General features: G+C 47.0%; 1 protein-coding gene across 1 annotated transcript; it reads right to left on the minus strand.

Annotated features, from left to right (window-relative positions):
• Positions 1-5,315: 5,315 nt before the first annotated feature.
• Positions 5,316-15,979, minus strand: PPP1R26 (protein phosphatase 1 regulatory subunit 26). The gene is made up of 2 exons (XM_075834635.1): positions 15,589-15,979; positions 5,316-9,786 (listed from the first exon to the last, which is right to left on the minus strand). Exon 2 carries the CDS (start codon positions 9,729-9,731, stop codon positions 6,393-6,395), a length of 3,339 nt encoding a protein of 1,112 aa, XP_075690750.1. The 5' UTR covers positions 9,732-9,786; positions 15,589-15,979; the 3' UTR covers positions 5,316-6,392.
• Between the last annotated feature and the right edge of the window lie 1,499 nt (positions 15,980-17,478).

Raw genomic sequence — 17,478 nt, forward strand, 5'->3', positions numbered from 1 at the left:
TAATATGTGAGGAGTACATCAGGATATATGTAATATGTGAGGAGTACATCAGGATATATGTAATATGTGAGGAGTACATCAGGATATATGTGATATGTGAGGAGTACATCAAGATATATGTAATATGTGAGGAGTACATCAGGGTATATGTAATATGTGAGGAGCACATCAGGGTATATGTAATATGTGAGGAGTACATCAGGGTATATGTAATATGTGAGGAGTACATCAGGGTATATGTAATCTGTGAGGAGTACATCAGGGTATATGTAATATGTGAGGAGTACATCAGGATATATGTAATATGTGAGGAGTACATCAGGATATATGTAATATGTGAGGAGTACATCAGGGTATATGTAATATGTGCGTAGTACATCAGGGTATATGTAATATGTGAGGAGTACATCAGGATATATGTAATATGTGAGGGGTACATCAGGATATATGTAATATGTGAGGAGTACATCAGGATATATGTAATATGTGCGTAGTACATCAGGGTATATGTAATATGTGAGGAGTACATCAGGGTATATGTAATATGTGAGGAGTACATCAGGGTATATGTAATATGTGAGGGGTACATCAGGATATATGTAATATGTGAGGAGTACATCAGGGTGTATGTAATATGTGAGGAGCACATCAGGGTATATGTAATATGTGAGGAGTACATCAGGGTATATGTAATATGTGCGTAGTACATCAGGGTATATGTAATATGTGCGTAGTACATCAGGGTATATGTAATATGTGAGGAGTACATCAGGGTATATGTAATATGTGAGGAGTACATCAGGGTATATGTAATATGTGAGGAGTACATCAGGATATATGTAATATGTGAGGAGTACATCAGGATATATGTAATATGTGAGGAGTACATCAGGGTGTATGTAATATGTGAGGAGTACATCAGGGTATGTGTAATATGTGAGGAGTACATCAGGGTATATGTAATATGTGAGGAGTACATCAGGGTATATGTAATATGTGAGGAGTACATCAGGGTGTATGTAATATGTGAGGAGTACATCAGGATATATGTAATATGTGAGGAGTACATCAGGGTATATGTAATATGTGAGGAGTACATCAGGATATATGTAATATGTGAGGAGTACATCAGGATATATGTAATATGTGAGGAGTACATCAGGATATATGTAATATGTGAGGAGTACATCAGGATATATGTGATATGTGAGGAGTACATCAAGATATATGTAATATGTGAGGAGTACATCAGGGTATATGTAATATGTGAGGAGCACATCAGGGTATATGTAATATGTGAGGAGTACATCAGGGTATATGTAATATGTGAGGAGTACATCAGGGTATATGTAATCTGTGAGGAGTACATCAGGGTATATGTAATATGTGAGGAGTACATCAGGATATATGTAATATGTGAGGAGTACATCAGGATATATGTAATATGTGAGGAGTACATCAGGGTATATGTAATATGTGCGTAGTACATCAGGGTATATGTAATATGTGAGGAGTACATCAGGATATATGTAATATGTGAGGGGTACATCAGGATATATGTAATATGTGAGGAGTACATCAGGATATATGTAATATGTGCGTAGTACATCAGGGTATATGTAATATGTGAGGAGTACATCAGGGTATATGTAATATGTGAGGAGTACATCAGGGTATATGTAATATGTGAGGGGTACATCAGGATATATGTAATATGTGAGGAGTACATCAGGGTGTATGTAATATGTGAGGAGCACATCAGGGTATATGTAATATGTGAGGAGTACATCAGGGTATATGTAATATGTGCGTAGTACATCAGGGTATATGTAATATGTGCGTAGTACATCAGGGTATATGTAATATGTGAGGAGTACATCAGGGTATATGTAATATGTGAGGAGTACATCAGGGTATATGTAATATGTGAGGGGTACATCAGGGTATATGTAATATGTGAGGAGTACATCAGGGTATATGTAATATGTGAGGAGTACATCAGGGTATATGTAATATGTGAGGAGTACATCAGGGTATATGTAATATGTGAGGGGTACATCAGGATATATGTAATATGTGAGGAGTACATCAGGGTATATGTAATATGTGAGGAGTACATCAGGGTATATGTAATATGTGAGGAGTACATCAGGGTATATGTAATATGTGAGGAGTACATCAGGGTATATGTAATATGTGAGGGGTACATCAGGATATATGTAATATGTGAGGAGTACATCAGGATATATGTAATATGTGAGGAGTACATCAGGATATATGTAACGTGTGAGGAGTACATCGGGGTATATGTAATATGTGAGGAGTACATCAGGATATATGTAATATGTGAGGAGTACATCAGGGTATATGTAATATGTGAGGAGTACATCAGAATATATGTAATATGTGAGGAGTACATCAGGATATATGTAACGTGTGAGGAGTACATCGGGGTATATGTAATATGTGAGGAGTACATCAGGATATATGTAATATGTGAGGAGTACATCAGGGTATATGTAATATGTGAGGAGTACATCAGGATATATGTAATATGTGAGGAGTACATCAGGGTATATGTAATATGTGAGGAGTACATCAGGGTATATGTAATATGTGAGGAGTACATCAGGATATATGTAATATGTGAGGAGTACATCAGGGTGTATGTAATATGTGAGGAGCACATCAGGGTATATGTAATATGTGAGGAGTACATCAGGATATATGTAATATGTGAGGACATCAGGGTATAATAATGCGGTAAATACATAATAATCTGCAGACGTGTGCCCGGTGTCGCACTGATAAATGGTGTCCAATTTTATCCGCTTTTAGAACGCCTTAACTTTATTTTTCTGTCAAAAAAGCTGTGTAAGGGCTTCTTCTTTGCGGGACGGGTTGTAGTTTTTATTGGTATTATTTTGGGGTACACGAGACTTTTTGATCACTATTTATTGTACATTTTGGGAGGGGTGGTGACCAAAATAGTGTTTCTGGTATTGTTTCTTACATTGTGCGGGAAAAATAACATTATAGTTTTAACATTTTGGTCGTTACGAACGCGGTGATACCAAATATGTGGCCTGTTTTTTTAATTTTTTTCCTATAATAAAAGACTTACTGGAAAAAAAGCATTTTGTGTTTATGTAATTTAACTTTTATTTTTACACTTTAAAACATTTTTATTATCTTTTTTTACTTGTCCCACTAGGGGCCATTTAGAGTTGCAGCTCTGATCGCTGCCGGAATACATTACACTACCTACTCATTGTGACAGGAAGCCTCCGGCTGGTCCTCATAGGCTTCTGTACATGGCAGCCCGGAAGCCATTGTCTGGCTTCCATTTGCCATGGCAACCAACGCCAGCCCCATGATGTCATGTGGGGGCAGCCGATCTGCTCTAAACTCCTTAAATGTCGCGATCGCAATCGACCGCCTAACTGCACGTCAAGGAGCGGGAAGGGGTTAAGGAGACACCTATATAACAACGTCTCACCCACATCTACCGCTACATGGCTCAGTGTCACCTGCTGGACCACGAATGATTGCTCACACTCTGCTGCACCTGCGATAAAAGATCTGAATTCCTGACAATAGCGGAGCCGTCAGTGTAATGCCAGGCTTAGATGACACCGGTTTCCAAAACAACTTGTCTCAGAGGAAACCGGGCCCCATGAGAATAGACCGGCTTATGCAATCCAGAACAGCTGCGTCCATTATGTCAGTCAGTGGTAAGCTGCTCATACTGTAATGGTACTAATAGAGTTATCGTAGGTCTTGTACTCCAGTCACAGCCAGAGCTGCACACTGCTAGCTTCTGTAAGAAACGTGCAGTACATGCTCTGATCTGCTGACTGCTGGGAGATGTAAGGTTACCACCATGCACTGTACAGTAGCGAGGGGAAGAAAAGAACTACATCTTCCACCCTGCAATACAGCAGTTTATATAAGATGAAGATATCAAACGAGCTGGTGGCGAGTCTTAGACATCAGATATCACATCCAAGATCTATGGCCTTGCTTGGGAGCCACCATTAGGGACAAACTTTGGACAGACTGGATTGTGAATGCAGCTTATGGTGTGAATAGAGTGATGACCAGACGATTGAACCTTATACAATGACATGTTAAGTAAATTAACTGGATAGTCGGACATGGGCCCTAGTGGCGTCCAAGCAGCCAGTTCCGGTTTAAGACCTTGTTCACACAGCACATTGTAATGCTGGCCCCCACACTTCGTACAGCATCTAGTCAAGTGAGATTTCAAAAAATGTAATCTGAATTGGAAATCTGAAAATGGTGCCGTTTCCTTGGTTCCCCTTCATTTTCGGGCAGTTTTCATCATGGACTTCAGTAGGAGACAAAATAATAAAATTGTTTTTGCACCATGAAAGCGGCAAAAGTGTGACAGCAATCAAATGAATTTACGGTCAGTGATTCCAGCGCAGTGCGTGCGTACAAGGTCTTCACATATCACACCGGAAACTTTACCAGAGGAGGAAAGAACGAGCCGCCCGTTCTTCAGACGGTCAAGCCCTAGACAAAATAGGCCCTGTTCACACAGTTTTTTTTATGCGGTTTTTGGCGCGGCAAAAAAAGGCCAAGATTGCCTCCCATTGATTTCAATGAGAGGTGGAGGTGTTTTTTTACCGCGAGCGGAAAAAACACTCGCAGAAAAAATAAGCAGCATGCTTCCCTATTGAAATCAATGGGAGACGGGGAAAACGCTACGAATGGTGGCAGAGTTTTTTGTCTCGCCGTTCTTTCCTTTGCCTCTTGAAGAAAGGTTAAAAAAAAAAAAAAAAAACGGCGTCAAACCGCCTGTTGTGTAAAACCACAAAAGAAAAACGAAGCGGATTTCTCCAGGCAGAATATTCTGCATCCCAAAAAAACTGTGTGTGAACAGAGCCATAAAGCAACGGCAGAAGGTCCTGTCACCTTGGCAACATCATGAGCGAATTAAGTTTCCGGAGCTCTGCGGCCGCTGGGGCTACCTCTGGCAAAGTCTGCAGTGTGGCCTGCAGGTGGCGCTTTCTGAACTGCCTCATTCAGACGGCGTGGTGTACCCATGTTTTACTCTCTATATCCCAGATGAAATGCTTGGAACCCCCACAGTTCTACTAAACATGGGTCCAACATTCCCATCTGCGGCCATACAAATAGCGCCATCTGCAGGTTATAAAAACAGGCAAAGCAATGAAAGTTATAAAATCTAGCTAATTCGGACATTCAGCTTCATGTAAAACACAGAACTCGATTCCTCTTAATAAGAACTTTAAATAAAAGCAATAAAATTTCCAAGAATCTGAACGCAAAGTCAATTTTTTTTTTCAAGAAAAAGGGAAACGTTTTTACATCATTTACAAAATCTACAGAATAGAAGGTGAGGAGATAAACAAAAAACATCGTATGAGAAACTAAAGAAACCCCCAAGACGCCTCAGTCCAAATAATCCCCAAAGAAAAAAAAAAACGAAATCCACAAGAAAATGAACAAAATTGTATCAAAAAAACGAGGAGTGCAAATAAATCCTTCAAGTGCCAAACGGGTTTAAAAGTCTACGCGACGCTCGACGTAAAAACGCTAAAATCAAGCCGAAAAACATTTACATTGTATCAAATTTCAGTCATATTTTGGAATGTTCACGGGAGTTTCAGGGACATGGAGCAGCGGACTGCCGGGACCCCCACCATCCTGCGAAGGGGCCACAGCGCTCTTGACACTACATCGCTCCATTCACAGTTCTGTGGCCCCGTCATTTTCAGGATTGTTGGGGGTCCGAGTATTTGGGGCCATCTACGGACCTCAGATACCCTGATCTAAGGCAGGTGGATATTAGCGCCTACCCTCCTCGGACGCTTTCTATACCTATTCTTACTGGCTACGGGATTGTTTTCGTATGGAGGTACCCAGGCTGATATAGGAGGACTGCCTTATTCCCGAATACTCTGATGTAGCAGAGCTCTGCAGTCCGGGTCCATGCGATAGTCACCAGTACAGGTTGGCGCACAGTCTATACTTTGCCTATAGGGTGCAGGCTATATAGAGGATTTAAGGCATTCCCAGAGGTTTCCCCGCTCTGGCATGATATCTTACTGGCAGAGAGGAGAATCGGGTAGAACGTAGCTCACGGATATAGCAGCCGATGTACCTCCAAAGAGAACGTCACAATGCAAGACCCTATCAGTGACGTCGAAATACACAAATCCTCCTTCATATAGAGAACGCGCCACGTCTATGTGGCCTGAACAGCATAATCTAGGAACATATTGCGGTGACTGGAGACTGGTATAGACCTGCCCCCCAAAAAAGGGGCTAATGCCAAGGCATGACTTCGGTTAGTCTTAACTATTTACAGTGGTCCTATACAGCTGCAGGAGACTTTAGTACTACACCTGATCTTTCTGCACACTAGATCCTGCCTGAAAATCTTCCGTTGCTCGCTCATTAACATTAGCGAAATTGCTGCCTCCATCTAGTAGCCCTGACGTGGCCTGGCTTTCCCTTGCTTTGGTAAGGAGTGTGGGTATCTCTCCTGCCTTGCCGGGGGTAATAACCCTGGTCTCGCTGTTTCGGGTTTGCTGGAAGGAAAACGGGGCAGCGCATGCAGACGTACGAGCCGCTACCTGACCAGGACAGTACTGAATACTCATTAAATTCAGGCCGGAGTCGTACGTCGCCCTGTTTAGGGGGAGACACAAGGAGGCAGAAGTTTCTTGCACCACTTTGGTGGTTACCACATACAAGGCGGGGCGGGCCATGGGGGCGCCGAGAGAGAACGCGGGGCTTTGTATGACTTTAGGCTGTTCTAGAATCAGTGTATTTTTCTGCACCGCCTGACAACTTCCCAGCTGTGCGATGGTTCTGCCGGGGGTGTAGAAATCGGTGGCCAGCCTGGTCGTTCCCGCGTTCCCCACGTTTAACAGAAGCTGCTGTTCAGTTCCCGAAATGTATTTAAGACCAGCAACAAAGTTGCCAGAAATTGGGATGTTCCCTTGGGAACCGTTCACACCAGTTTTGACGATTACTCTTCCGGGGGCAGCCGGTAGAGGTTTCTCGGTTGGCCTTACAATCCGGCTTTGATCTACAATGCACTCTCTCTTGATGATGACTCCGTGCACCGGCGCGGTCCCCTTGGCTATGCCTGTAGGATGCTGCAACCTGGCTACTTGAGATAAGCGGTCATAACTATACAGACGTTGGATCACGGCAGGCTTTGGCGCCGCTGATCGGTCTTTCTCGCGGACTTTCTGGAGAATAGTCTCGGTCACAGAACTTGATAACACCCCGGGCTCCTTCTTTATGGGTGCTGGATTACTGATGCGGACTGGAGTAGTCTCAGTCTTGATGGCGGTTGGAGCGATCACAGTTGCAGTTGTCCTTTGTGCTGTAGGAAGTTTTGAAGACCCCCGTGCGCAATTGGACAGGTATTTCCTTATCTCTTGCTCTATGCTGTCATTGCTGTCCACCGAGCTGCTGTCTTGAGTTTCGGGCAAGGCATTACTTAACTTCACAGACTTGTCGGAGGCACAAGCCGGTGCGGACTCGACGGGTCTGCCGACAGAAGACAACTCCGTATTTCCCACTGAGATCTTTTTCTCTTCCTTCAATTTCACGGTGGTCTTTGACTTCTTCAAGGAATTCTCTTTTAGGTCATTGGACGTTACAAGGCAGCTTTTGACAACAAGGGGTTTGGGCATGCACTCCTTCTGTACCGTACCCAACATTTCCAATGGTCTGGTAGTGGTTTCCCCAAACCGGACCTTCTTCTTACACGGAGGTCTTCCATCTTTCGGCCTCTTTTTGCATTTTCTTTTGGACCTCAGAAGGTCCTTTATAGCAGAATGCAAATCTTCATCACTGTCCAAAGAACTACTCTTATCTCCGCTGCAATTACTTCTCCCTTTCACGTACATTGTCCGTTTATCACCAATTACTCCTGAAGAAGAATCAAGACTTGCCATAGCCCGGATAATGTGATGTTCGGCATGCTGTGCTTGGCGGTGTGGCTGAGAAGACTCCTCTGGGCAAGTCGCCGTAGTATTGCCCTGCAAGTGTTTACCAATGGGCAAGGTTGGGTTTACCGGGCTGCTATTCACATTCCAAGACTCTGAACCTTTCCCTGAAGAGTCCTTAAGAACAACTTTGTCCTTACCGGTAGTGACAGCCTTGTTATTGGGAAGAGACGGCTGTTTTGGGGGTTCAGACCTTCGTTCCTTTGCTGTCTTTTTGGCGGAGGATGTGCCGACACTCTTAGTTTGAGCTTTACGAGCCAAAAATGTTCTTATCTCTTGCTCTATGCTGTCATCACTGTCAACCGAGCTGTCGCTGGCGCAGGGGGACGCTGGCTGAGCAGACTGCTTTTCCCGCGAAACCGCAAGTGATCTTTCTGGCTGTGAAGGCAATATCGCCTTAGAGATGTCAAGTATAGCTTCTGCACACATAAGTTCTGCCGCCGTCTCCACCCTCCGCGTCGCCTCTTCAGGTTCGTCGTCCAGATTCCGGTCACCTCCAGAATGAAACGCCCTTTTACTTGCGATGGTGTGACAACTCGTGAAGTCTTGAGACGCCGCGGCTTTGGCGTTCGGCAGTTTTCTCTTCCTGTAGTTTGTCGTCTTCTTCTTGGATTTGGGAGGAGAGTTTTTAATCCGGCAGGGACTAAGATCTAATGTTGTGATCGCTGGAGAGGTCCTATGAGCGGAGTTGAGACTTACTCCTAATCGGTTTTTCTCCAGCTGGTAGAGTTGAATTGCTTCCTCAATCCCGTCATCACTGCTATCTGAGTCTGAGAGCCCAACACATGGAGCAGGAGGAAGAGGAGGGGGCGGCCGGCTCGGGACATTCGGTTTACACGGGCCGGACACAAGTTTGAGGCGGATGTTATTACTGCTACAACTTTCTGCTTTTGGTTTGGGATTCTTGGGAAGTAGATTGAGGCTCGCGGAGACCGTCTTGACTGCCGGCCCCCTGACCCTTTGCTTGCGGGATGGTTTTTCAACAGCTTTGATGGGTTTTGGTTTCAGCTTGGCTTTCTTACTAGTGCCGGGTTCGCTCGCGTTGTTCTGCAGCTTCTTCTCAATCAAAAATTGCTCAATTTCCTTGTTGATGCTTTGCTCGAAGGAGTCGTCGCTCCCGACGCTGTCTGGTGACGAGCATCGGGACACTGTGAAGGAATCGCACAATTTGGGAGAAGTGACCATCTTTACCGGAGACTTCCTGGCCGGGGAATTATTCTGAGCGGCTTTCACCTTGTCTCCGTCATTTTCAATGCTTTTTGGGGTTTTCACTATAGGCCTGTTCTTTAAGTATTCCTGGATAGCTTCTTCAATGTCCCGGTGTACAGAATCATCGCTGTCCGAGTCCAGCACAAGGGCCCCGAAATCTGAGCCCTCCTCTTTAAGGTCTTGAAACTGTTCTGGGACGATGAGCGCGGCCTCTTCTCTCACGTGTCCTATGAAGAGGTCAGGGCTGGATTTCAGTTCTCTGCCAATATTAAACTCCCCCTCTCCATTCTTCTGCATAATCCGCTCATATTCAACTTTCACAGTCAAAGAAGACTCATCGCTCAGCGGACTGTTTATAGCGCCCTCGACATCTGCGACGACGGGAATATTAGCCAGCTGCGCGGGCGGAGGAAGGGATGTGGGTACTCTACAGGGTGCGTTGCATCCAAATGGCGTCCATTGCGTCTGAAAAGCTGCCAGAGGAGGGGCATTCAGAAGGAACATTCTAGCTGCGGGCGCGATGTCTGCAGACACAAACCACAGCAGAAGATCTCACATCCTAAGAAAGAAAGAAATAGAGAACGTCACATTCCTTATAGAAACAAACAAGTCAATGAATGACATAGAGAATCCGTCACCGACTGTGTGATCCCCCAAAAGAAATACTCGTGGGCACAACTACACCCCCCCATCCCCCGATGCAGAGCCCCGGGGCGAAAAACATCACTTCCCGGTTGTGTAGTCACTGGATATATCACATGATCGCTCTGTCAGTCAGCAGATGATGAGCAGTGTAGTGCGATGTGAGGTAGATGACGGGCAGTGTAGTGTGATGTGTAGTAGATGATGGGCAGTGTAGTGTGATGTGTAGTAGATGACGGGCAGTGTAGTGTGATGTGCGGTAGATGATGGGCAGTGTAGTGTGATGTGTAGTAGATGACGGGCAGTGTAGTGTGATGTGTAGTGTGATGTGTGGTAGATGATGGGCAGTATAGGTGATGTGCGGTAGATGATGAGCAGTGTAGTGTGATGTGAGGTAGATGACGGGCAGTGTAGTGTGATGTGTAGTAGATGACGGGCAGTGTAGTGTGATGTGCGGTAGATGACGGGCAGTGTAGTGTGATGTGCGGTAGATGATGGGCAGTGTAGTGTGATGTGTAGTGTGATGTGTGGTAGATGATGGGCAGTGTAGGTGATGTGCGGTAGATGACGGGCAGTGTAGTGTGATGTGTAGTGTGATGTGTGGTAGATGATGGGCAGTGTAGGTGATGTGCGGTAGATGATGAGCAGTGTAGTGCGATGTGAGGTAGATGACGGGCAGTGTAGTGTGATGTGCGGTAGATGACGGGCAGTGTAGTGTGATGTGCGGTAGATGATGGGCAGTGTAGTGTGATGTGCGGTAGATGACGGGCAGTGTAGTGTGATGTGCGGTAGATGACGGGCAGTGTAGTGTGATGTGTGGTAGATGACGGGCAGTGTAGGTGATGTGCGGTAGATGATGAGCAGTGTAGTGTGATGTGCGGTAGATGACGGGCAGTGTAGTGTGATGTGCGGTAGATGATGGGCAGTGTAGTGTGATGTGCGGTAGATGACGGGCAGTGTAGTGTGATGTGCGGTAGATGACGGGCAGTGTAGTGTGATGTGCGGTAGATGACGGGCAGTGTAGTGTGATGTGCGGTAGATGATGGGCAGTGTAGTGTGATGTGCGGTAGATGACGGGCAGTGTAGTGTGATGTGCGGTAGATGACGGGCAGTGTAGTGTGATGTGCGGTAGATGACGGGCAGTGTAGTGTGATGTGCGGTAGATGACGGGCAGTGTAGTGTGATGTGCGGTAGATGACGGGCAGTGTAGTGTGATGTGCGGTAGATGACGGGCAGTGTAGTGTGATGTGCGGTAGATGACGGGCAGTGTAGTGTGATGTGTAGTAGATGACGGGCAGTGTAGTGTGATGTGCGGTAGATGACGGGCAGTGTAGTGTGATGTGCGGTAGATGATGGGCAGTGTAGTGTGATGTGCGGTAGATGACGGGCAGTGTAGTGTGATGTGCGGTAGATGATGGGCAGTGTAGTGTGATGTACAGTAGATGACGGGCAGTGTAGTGTGATGTGTAGTGTGATGTGTGGTAGATGATGGGCAGTGTAGGTGATGTGCGGTAGATGATGAGCAGTGTAGTGTGATGTGTAGTAGATGACGGGCAGTGTAGTGTGATGTGTAGTAGATGACGGGCAGTGTAGTGTGATGTGTAGTAGATGACGGGCAGTGTAGTGTGATGTGCGGTAGATGACGGGCAGTGTAGTGTGATGTGCGGTAGATGACGGGCAGTGTAGTGTGATGTGTAGTAGATGACGGGCAGTGTAGTGTGATGTGAGGTAGATGACGGGCAGTGTAGTGTGATGTGCGGTAGATGACGGGCAGTGTAGTGTGATGTGTAGTAGATGATGGGCAGTGTAGTGTGATGTGCGGTAGATGACGGGCAGTGTAGTGTGATGTGTAGTAGATGACGGGCAGTGTAGTGTGATGTGAGGTAGATGACGGGCAGTGTAGTGTGATGTGCGGTAGATGACGGGCAGTGTAGTGTGATGTGCGGTAGATGATGGGCAGTGTAGTGTGATGTGCGGTAGATGACGGGCAGTGTAGTGTGATGTGCGGTAGATGACGGGCAGTGTAGTGTGATGTGCGGTAGATGATGGGCAGTGTAGTGTGATGTGCGGTAGATGACGGGCAGTGTAGTGTGATGTGTAGTAGATGACGGGCAGTGTAGTGTGATGTGTAGTAGATGACGGGCAGTGTAGTGTGATGTGTAGTGTGATGTGCGGTAGATGATGGGCAGTGTAGTGTGATGTGTAGTAGATGACGGGCAGTGTAATGTGATGTGTAGTGTGATGTGTGGTAGATGATGGGCAGTGTAGTGTGATGTGCGGTAGATGACGGGCAGTGTAGTGTGATGTGTAGTAGATGACGGGCAGTGTAGTGTGATGTGTAGTGTGATGTGCGGTAGATGACGGGCAGTGTAGTGTGATGTGTAGTAGATGACGGGCAGTGTAGTGTGATGTGTAGTGTGATGTGTGGTAGATGATGGGCAGTGTAGGTGATGTGCGGTAGATGATGAGCAGTGTAGTGTGATGTGTAGTAGATGATGGGCAGTGTAGTGTGATGTGTAGTAGATGATGGGCAGTGTAGTGTGATGTGTAGTAGATGATGGGCAGTGTAGTGTGATGTGTAGTAGATGACGGGCAGTGTAGTGTGATGTGCGGTAGATGACGGGCAGTGTAGTGTGATGTGCAGTAGATGACGGGCAGTGTAGTGTGATGTGCAGTAGATGACGGGCAGTGTAGTGTGAAGTGTAGTAGATGACGGGCAGTGTAGTGTGATGTGTAGTAGATGACGGGCAGTGTAGTGTGATGTGCGGTAGATGACGGGCAGTGTAGTGTGATGTGCAGTAGATGATGGGCAGTGTAGGTGATGTGCGGTAGATGATGAGCAGTGTAGTGTGATGTACAGTGTAGTGTGATGTACAGTGTAGTGTGATGTGTGGTAGATGATGGGCAGTGTGGTAGATGATGGGCAGTGTAGTGTGATGTGCAGTAGATGACGGGCAGTGTAGTGTGATGTGTAGTGTGATGTGCGGTAGATGATGAGCAGTGTAGTGTGATGTGCGGTAGATGATGGGCAGTGTAGTGTGATGTGCAGTAGATGACGGGCAGTGTAGTGTGATGTGCGGTAGATGACGGGCAGTGTAGTGTGATGTGCGGTAGATGACGGGCAGTGTAGTGTGATGTGCGGTAGATGACGGGCAGTGTAGTGTGATGTGCGGTAGATGACGGGCAGTGTAGTGTGATGTGTAGTGTGATGTGCGGTAGATGACGGGCAGTGTAGTGTGATGTGTAGTGTGATGTGTAGTAGATGACGGGCAGTGTAGTGTGATGTGCGGTAGATGATGGGCAGTGTAGTGTGATGTGCGGTAGATGACGGGCAGTGTAGTGTGATGTGCGGTAGATGACGGGCAGTGTAGTGTGATGTGCGGTAGATGACGGGCAGTGTAGTGTGATGTGCGGTAGATGACGGGAAGTAGTGTGATGTGCGGTAGATGACGGGCAGTGTAGTGTGATGTGCGGTAGATGACGGGCAGTGTAGTGTGATGTGTGGTAGATGACGGGCAGTGTAGTGTGATGTGTAGTAGATGACGGGCAGTGTAGTGTGATGTGTAGTAGATGACGGGCAGTGTAGTGTGATGTGTAGTAGATGACGGGCAGTGTAGTGTGATGTGCAGTAGATGACGGGCAGTGTAGTGTGATGTGTAGTAGATGACGGGCAGTGTAGTGTGATGTGTAGTAGATGACGGGCAGTGTAGTGTGATGTGTAGTAGATGACGGGCAGTGTAGTGTGATGTGTAGTAGATGACGGGCAGTGTAGTGTGATGTGCAGTAGATGACGGGCAGTGTAGTGTGATGTGCGGTAGATGACGGGCAGTGTAGTGTGATGTGCGGTAGATGACGGGCAGTGTAGTGTGATGTGCGGTAGATGACGGGCAGTGTAGTGTGATGTGCGGTAGATGACGGGCAGTGTAGTGTGATGTGCGGTAGATGACGGGCAGTGTAGTGTGATGTGTAGTAGATGACGGGCAGTGTAGTGTGATGTGTAGTAGATGATGAGCAGTGTAGTGTGATGTGTAGTAGATGATGGGCAGTGTAGTGTGATGTGTAGTAGATGACGGGCAGTGTAGTGTGATGTGTAGTAGATGATGGGCAGTGTAGTGTGATGTGTAGTAGATGATGGGCAGTGTAGGTGATGTGCGGTAGATGACGGGCAGTGTAGTGTGATGTGTAGTAGATGATGGGCAGTGTAGTGTGATGTGCAGTAGATGACGGGCAGTGTAGTGTGATGTGCAGTAGATGATGGGCAGTGTAGTGTGATGTGCGGTAGATGATGGGCAGTGTAGTGTGATGTGTAGTGTGATGTGTAGTAGATGATGGGCAGTGTAGTGTGATGTGTGGTAGATGACGGGCAGTGTAGTGTGATGTGTAGTAGATGATGGGCAGTGTAGTGTGATGTGTGGTAGATGATGGGCAGTGTAGTGTGATGTGTGGTAGATGATGGGCAGTGTAGTGTGATGTGTGGTAGATGATGGGCAGTGTAGTGTGATGTGTAGTAGATGATGGGCAGTGTAGTGTGATGTGCGGTAGATGACGGGCAGTGTAGTGTGATGTGCAGTAGATGACGGGCAGTGTAGTGTGATGTGTAGTAGATGACGGGCAGTGTAGTGTGATGTGCGGTAGATGATGGGCAGTGTAGTGTGATGTGTAGTAGATGACGGGCAGTGTAGTGTGATGTGTAGTAGATGACGGGCAGTGTAGTGTGATGTGCGGTAGATGACGGGCAGTGTAGTGTGATGTGCAGTAGATGATGGGCAGTGTAGTGTGATGTGTGGTAGATGACGGGCAGTGTAGTGTGATGTGATGTGCGGTAGATGACGGGCAGTGTAGTGTGATGTGCAGTAGATGACGGGCTGTGTAGTGTGATGTGATGTGCGGTAGATGACGGGCAGTGTAGTGTGATGTGCAGTAGATGACGGGCAGTGTAGTGTGATGTGCAGTAGATGACGGGCAGTGTAGTGTGATGTGCAGTAGATGACGGGCAGTGTAGTGTGATGTGTAGTAGATGACGGGCAGTGTAGTGTGATGTGAGGTAGATGACGGGCAGTGTAGTGTGATGTGTGGTAGATGATGGGCAGTGTAGTGTGATGTGTGGTAGATGATGGGCAGTGTAGTGTGATGTGCGGTAGATGATGGGCAGTGTAGTGTGATGTGCGGTAGATGATGGGCAGTGTAGTGTGATGTGCGGTAGATGATGGGCAGTGTAGTGTGATGTGTGGTAGATGATGGGCAGTGTAGTGTGATGTGTGGTAGATGATGGGCAGTGTAGTGTGATGTGTAGTAGATGACGGGCAGTGTAGTGTGGTAGATGATGGGCAGTGTAGTGTGATGTGTGGTAGATGATGGGCAGTGTAGTGTGATGTGTGGTAGATGATGGGCAGTGTAGTGTGATGTGTAGTAGATGATGGGCAGTGTAGTGTGATGTGCGGTAGATGATGAGCAGTGTAGTGTGATGTGCGGTAGATGATGAGCAGTGTAGTGTGATGTGTAGTAGATGATGGGCAGTAGATGATGGGCTGCGTAGTTCATGGGCTGTGGTTGCGGCCTTCCTCTGCCTGCAGCCTGCTCGGCCCCGCTCTCCTCTCCCCGCCCTCTCCTTCTCTTCAGCTCCCCGGACCTCTGCTCTCAGCACTGGCTGCTGCGGCCGCCGCCTCCACCCGCCTCACCACACAGGCCCCGCCGCCTCCTGCCCCGCTCTCTCACTCACCTCCGGGGCCGCCCCAGCCGGAGGACATCACGGAGTACCAGATATCCCCCCATCCCGGAGCACTGAGCCGCCGAACAACCGCGAACACCGGCAGACGAACTAGCTCCTCTCCACAGCAGCTTCAGCACAGCACGCCGGGAACCCGCACGGACAGCAGGAGCGTGCAGACGTAGCCTCAGCTCCAGTACGTCCTCCGCCGCCGTCACCATGGCGACGTATACAGGCCTTACTACTTCTAGTAGGCCGCTCCTGTGTTCTGTGTGGTATAGACTACATCACCCATCATCTAGCCCTCCCCATCCCATGATGAAACTACGACTCCCAGTATGATTTTATAATCAAGGGCTGATGGGAGTTGTAGCTTCACATCAGCTGTACAGATTACTGAGCGCTGCCCTGCAAAAAAAATGAGCTGTTACCCACAGCAACCAATCAGCTTACAGCTCTCATTTCTCTAATACAGGCTGGAAAATAAAAGCTTTCACCTGATTGGTTGCTTTGGGTGTCTGCGCTCTCTATGCCACTTTTTTTTTAACGTAATATAGGAGTCAGTATAAATGTCACGCTGCCGCTACCATCACAAAGCATTTACATCGGTTTCTAGGTGGTGTCATTGTGACGCCACTATGTTCAGACAGCTGCTTCACAACAAAGTACTCGCACCCTCAGCGACAAAAGCCGTCACATTGAATAGAAGTGATACACTGCACCAACACCTCTGATCCCACCACCATTGTCCTCTCGCTGGGAGGAGTCATGTGGAGTATTTTTCATGTTTTTTTTAATCCCGCAGTTGTGGGGGGTCATGGGCGTGGGACATCCAGAAAAATTGTGGGGGAGCCCAGCCTGTCTCCGAACAACATTGACTTTGCTTATAGGAATCGGCAAGAATCAGTTCCAGCAATGTTCTTAGGTGCAGAGAATGAAGCGTGATATAAAAAAACGTACAAGCACAAGTTCCGCCTTTAAATATTGTCCACACCGTCACAATGGCAGTCAGAGCCCCCCCCCCCCCCATTGAGGCCCCATTCACATTACATTTAGGCCATAAATCAGAGGTATATGCCAGGAAGACCCCCAACGTATACTCCGAAAAAGGCCCAAATGTATCCCACTGTATGGCATACAATGGGATACGTCACCCGGGGACCGGCCCTAAGAAAACTCCTGAAGTGACTCCATATACGAACCATTTATTGTCTTATACGCTGTTCCATCCTTCAAAAAAAAAGGCATACCAACGTATAGCAGCCCGACAGAGGCCTAAACGCCACTCTTTTGGTCTCCGTTGGGTTAATGGAGCCCTATGAACACCTTTATCTTGTACGTCGGGAGCTTTCTTGACATACAAGATAAACGTAGGGCAGTAACGTGACGGGCCGTTTTTATACGACTGCACTTTTTGTATCTGTATTATGGCGGGTTTGAATCCTACGGTGATGTAAGTTCAGTTGAGTAGTCCCAGTCTTACGACTATGATAAAATACAACGGCCTGAACCCGGACTAATTGAGCCAGCGTGCCCCATAAACAGCCAAAGCAAACACGCCATTCTTATAGGGACACAATTGTCACATCCAATCTTGGCCTATAATCACGCTATAGGGAAAAAGGAAACAAAGCGCACATAGTGCATGAGCCTGTATTAGATGAGAACAAAAGGAAAAAAGTGGTCAATTCTGCTGACCTGATGTTGTTATGCTCGGAGCATAACATCCCAAGGTGCGTGTCCAAGTTAGACTTAGGTAGAGACAGTTGCAGCCCAAATTCCGGTTTGAAGATTGGTAAAAATCCACTATGTAGATCCAGGAGATAGGGAGATAAAAAATGGAATATCCGAGGGCGCAGCTGTACTGGAAATTGCTTTTATTTGTACAACAACAACAACAAT

Source organism: Rhinoderma darwinii, chromosome 8, assembly GCF_050947455.1.
Source record: "Rhinoderma darwinii isolate aRhiDar2 chromosome 8, aRhiDar2.hap1, whole genome shotgun sequence".
In the NCBI taxonomy this organism is placed as follows: domain Eukaryota; kingdom Metazoa; phylum Chordata; class Amphibia; order Anura; family Rhinodermatidae; genus Rhinoderma; species Rhinoderma darwinii.